Source organism: Salvelinus namaycush, unplaced genomic scaffold, assembly GCF_016432855.1.
Source record: "Salvelinus namaycush isolate Seneca unplaced genomic scaffold, SaNama_1.0 Scaffold83, whole genome shotgun sequence".
NCBI lineage: Eukaryota > Metazoa > Chordata > Actinopteri > Salmoniformes > Salmonidae > Salvelinus > Salvelinus namaycush.
This window is the reverse complement of record NW_024061564.1, coordinates 1-5,000: the sequence shown is the minus strand read 5'-3', so window position 1 is coordinate 5,000 and position 5,000 is coordinate 1. Positions and strand designations below refer to the sequence as shown.

The window sequence follows — 5,000 nt, the reverse complement described above, 5'->3', positions numbered from 1 at the left end:
CTCATGGTGATTGACATCTTAATGACTGTGGACAAGGATACACTTTCAAGATGTCCGACTCTTGAATTATTTACTAGCTGTCATTACTGTGAATTTATCTGACCCTGATCAACTTTAAATAGATGATATAGATTAGATAGATACAGTACATCCTCTGATCGTCTGTTGCCATACAAAACACACGCACGCACACACGCATACACACACACACACACACACACACACACACACACACACACACACACACACACACACACACACACACACACACACACACACACACACACACACACACACACACACACACACACACACACACACACACACACGCACCCAATAGGTTTAATCTGTACCTTTGAAGCCAGGCTTGGCTGGGTGGGAGGAATGAGGTGGTGAGAATGATTGACAGGTGATGAGGATGATGATGATGATGATGGTGACAGAGACATGGGTGGGTGTGGTCAGGACAGGAGACAACATGAGAGACACACAGATTGGGACATTGAAGCCAAACAGTGCAACACAACACACGGAAGCTGAATGAATAGGAATGAATGCTCTTTACTGGACTGTGTTACCTTCAGCAAAGCGGTCAGAGTGCCACAGACCACAGATGTTGAACTCCAGTAAAAACCTACAGAGGGAAGGAGAAAGAAGATGAGTGAAAGAGAACGCGAGAGAGAGGGAGAGAAGGAGGGAAGGAGAGAGAGAGAGGAGTGAAGGAGAGAGGGAGAGAGAGAGAGTGATGAGATAGAGGGAGAGAAGGAGTGAAGGAGAGAGAGAGTGATGAGATAGAGGGAGAGAGAGAAGGAGTGATGAGATAGAGGGAGAGAGAGAAGGAGTGATGGAATGAGGGATAGAGGGAGAGAAGGAGTGATGGAGAGAATGAGAGAGGGAGTGAATGACTGAAGGAGTGAAGGAGAGAGGGAGAGAAGGAGTGATGGAAAGAGGGAGAGAGGGAGAAAAGGAGAGAGGAAGAGAAGGAGTGATGGAGAGAGGAAGAGAAGGAGTGATGGAGAGAGGAAGAGAAGGAGTGATGGAGAGAGGGAGAGAAGGAGAGATGGGGAGAGATGGAGGGAGAGAAGGAGTGAAGGAGAGAAGGAGTGAAGGACAGAAGGAGCGAAGGAGAGAGCCATACATACAGAACAAGTGACAGTAAATTGTAATGGCTCTTGAGAATTAACTAGCTACCAGCAGCCAATGACCTCTGATCTCTCTGACACACTTACAGTAGGAAGTTGGTGAGGAACCACTTTAGAGCAGCCGCCAGACCATAGAAGGGCTGTAGAGAGAGAGAGAGAGGGATCGAGAGAAAGAGAGAGAGAGGGGGGGAGAGAGAGAGAGAGAGAGGGGGGGAGAGAGAGAGAGAGAGAGGGATCGAGAGAAAGAGAGAGAGAGGGGGGGAGAGAGAGAGAGAGAGAGAGAGAGAGAGGGATCGAGAGAAAGAGAGAGAGAGAGAGAGGGATCGAGAGAAAGAGAGAGAGAGAGAGAGAGAGAGAGAGAGGGGGGGGGGAGAGAGAGAGAGAGAGGGGGGGAGAGAGAGAGAGAGAGACAGAGACATAGACAGAGAGAGAGAGAGAGAAACATTTGTCACAAAGTGCTTCACAGTGACCCAGTCTAGACTTCCAATGAGCAGCAGCACAGTACGCGATAAAGAAAGATACACAACACAGAATGACTCTCAGAGAAACAAGAGGAAATGGATTCAGTGCTGAGGGATGAGACGTCTGCTGTGAATAACCTCTCTTTTCTAATCACTGACACGAGGCATCAATTCACACCCACATCCTCTCCTACCAGAGCAGTAATCAGTGGTGGAAATTTAATAGCTAAAATATATACTTAAGTATCGAAAGTAAAAGTATAAATAATTTCACATTTCTTATATTAAGCAAACCAGACAATACCATATATATTTTTTTACGGAGAGCCATAGGCACAGTCCAACATTTACAAGGGAAGAGTTTGTGTTTAGTGAGTTGGCAGATCAGAGGCAGTAGGGATGAGTTTGTGTTTAGTGAGTTGGCAGATCAGAGGCAGTAGGGATGAGTTTGTGTTTAGTGAGTTGGCAGATCAGAGGCAGTAGGGATGAGTTTGTGTTTAGTGAGTTGGCAGATCAGAGGCAGTAGGGATGAGTTTGTGTTTAGTGAGTTGGCAGATCAGAGGCAGTAGGGATGAGTTTGTGTTTAGTGAGTTGGCAGATCAGAGGCAGTAGGGATGAGTTTGTGTTTAGTGAGTTGGCAGATCAGAGGCAGTAGGGATGAGTTTGTGTTTAGTGAGTTGGCAGATCAGAGGCAGTAGGGATGAGTTTGTGTTTAGTGAGTTGGCAGATCAGAGGCAGTAGGGATGAGTTTGTGTTTAGTGAGTTGGCAGATCAGAGGCAGTAGGGATGAGTTTGTGTTTAGTGAGCTGGCAGATCAGAGGCAGTAGGGATGAGTTTGTGTTTAGTGAGCTGGCAGATCAGAGGCAGTAGGGATGAGTTTGTGTTGAGTGAGTTGGCAGATCAGAGGCAGTAGGGATGAGTTTGTGTCACGCCCTGGCCTTAGTTATCTTTGTTTTCTTTATTATTTTAGTTAGGTCAGGGTGTGACATGGGGAATGTATGTGTTTTTTGGATTGTCTAGGGGTTTTGTACGTTTAATGGGTCAGTGTCTTGTCTAGGTGTTTGTATGTCTATGGCTGCCTAGATTGGTTCTCAATTAGAGGCAGCTGTGGTTCATTGTCTCTGATTGAGAGCCATATTTAAGGCAGCCATAGGCATTTGGGTTTTGTGGGTAATTGTCTATGTAGAACGTTTGTAGCTTTTGTATTGCACTTACGTTTGTAGCTTCACGGTCGTTTGTTGTTTTGTTTTGTTTTGTTATAAGTGTTCGTTTCGTGTTTCTCTCGTCTCTAAATAAAAGAGAATGTATTTTTCACACGCTGCGCCTTGGTCCTCTCTCTCACCGCAAGACGATCGTGACAGAATTACCCACCAGACCGGGACCAAGCAGCGTGTTAAGCAGCAGCAGGAGCAGCGCATAAAGGATTCTTGGACTTGGGAGGAGATACTGGAAGGTAAGGGACCTTGGGCTCAACCGGGAGAATATCGCCTCCCTCGTGAAGAGCTGGAGGCAGCTAAAGCCGAGAGAGAGGAGGCGATATGAGGAGGCAGCACGGAAGCAAGGCTGGAAGCCCCAGAGTCAAACCCAAAATGTCTTGGGGGGGGGGGGGGGGGGGGGGGCTACAAGGGAGTGTGGCGAAGTCAGGTAGGAGACCTGCGCCAACTCCCCGAGCTTACCGTGGAGCGCGAAAGTACGGGCAGGCACCGTGTTATGCGGTAGAGCGCACGGGTGTCTCCTGTACGTGTGCATAGCCCGGTGCGGGGTTATTCCACCTCCCCGCACTGGCAGGGCCTAGATTGAGTATTGAGCCGGATGTCATGAAGCCGGCCCAACGCATCTGGCCTCCAGTGCGTCTCCTCGGGCCGGCATACATGGCACCAGCCTTACGCCATGGTGTCCCCGGTTCGCCTCACAGTCCCGTGCGGGTTATTCCACGCTCCCCGCACTGGTCGGGCTACGGGGGAGCATACAACCAGGTAAGGTTTGGGCAGGCTCAGTGCTCAAGGAGCCAGTACGCCTGCACGGTCCGGTATTTCCGGCGCCACCTCCCCGCCCCAGCCCAGTTACCACCAGTGCCTACACCACGCACCAGGCTTTCCAGTGTGTCTCCAGAGCCCTGTTCCTCCTCCACGCACTCGCCCTATGGTGCGTGTCTCCAGCCCGGTACCACCAGTTCCGGCACCACGCACCAAGCCTCCTGTGCGTCTCCAGAGTCCTGTGCGTCCTAGTTGCTGCTCCCCGCACTAGCCCTGAGATGCGTGTCCCCAGCCCGGTACCGACCAGTGCCGGCACGCACGCACTAGGCCTAATGTGCGTCTCCAGGGTCCAGTATGCCCTGTTCCTTCTCCTCCCCGCACTAGCCCTGAGATGCGTGTCCTCAGCCCGGTACCACCAGTTCCGGCACCACGCACTAGGCCTAATGTGCGTCTCCAGGGTCCCAGTATGCCCTGTTCCTTCTCCCCGCACTAGCCTTCAGGTGCGTGTCCCCAGCCCGGTACCACCAGTTCCGGTACCACGCACCAGGCCTATAGTGCGCCTCGAGAATTCAGTGTGCCCTGTTCCTGCTCCCCGCACTAGCCTTGAGGTGCGTGTCTCCAGTCCGGTACCACCAGTTCCGGCACCACGCACCAGGCCTACTGTGCGCCTCAGCAGGTCAGAGTCGGCCGTTCTGCCCAACGCCGCCTGCACTGCTCGTCTGCCCAGCGCCCTCTGAGCTGCCTGCCTGCCCAGCGCCGTCTGAGCCATCCGTCTGCCCAGCGCCATCTGAGCCATCCGTCTGCCCAGCGCCATCTGAGCCATCCGTCTGCCCAGCGCCATCTGAGCCATCCGTCTGCCCACGCCATCTGAGCCATCCGTCTGCCCACGCCATCTGAGCTATCCGTCTGCCCAGCGCCATCTGAGCCATCCGTCTGCCCGCGCATCTGAGCCATCCGTCTGCCCAGCGCCATCTGAGCCATCCGTCGTCCGAGCCATTAGAGCCGCCCGTCTGTCCGAGCCGTCAGAGCCGTTCGTCAGTCAGGAAGCCGCTAGAGGAGCCGCCAGTCACCCCCCCCCAGGAGCCGCTAGAGGCCGCCAGTCAGCCAGGATCCGCCAGAGCCGCCAACCAGCCAGGATCCGCCAGGGCCGCCAACCAGCCAGGATCTGCCAGAGCCGCCAGTCAGCCAGGATCTGCCAGAGCCGCAGTCAGCCAGGATCTGCCAGAGCCGCCAGTCAGCCAGGATCTGCCAGAGCCGCCAGTCAGCCAGGATCTGCCAGAGCCGCCAGTCAGCCAGGATCTGCAGAGCCGCCAGTCAGCCAGGATCTGCCAGAGCCGCCATCAGCCAGGATCTGCCAGAGCCGCCCATCCAGCCATGACCAGCCAGAGCCGTCATCCAGCCATGATCAGCCAGAGCCGTCA

At 53.5% G+C, this 5,000-nt stretch overlaps 1 protein-coding gene across 1 annotated transcript in view; it reads right to left on the bottom strand.

Annotated features, from left to right (window-relative positions):
- LOC120042996 (voltage-dependent calcium channel subunit alpha-2/delta-4-like) overlaps window positions 1–634 on the bottom strand; it is a gene marked incomplete at its 5' end in the record, with an annotated part of 18,131 nt that extends 17,497 nt beyond the window's left edge. Inside the window, one exon of the mRNA XM_038987723.1 lies at window positions 579–634. Coding sequence (XP_038843651.1) covers window positions 579–634 — 56 coding nt within the window. The remainder of the gene's footprint in view (window positions 1–578) is intronic.
- Between the last annotated feature and the right edge of the window lie 4,366 nt (window positions 635–5,000).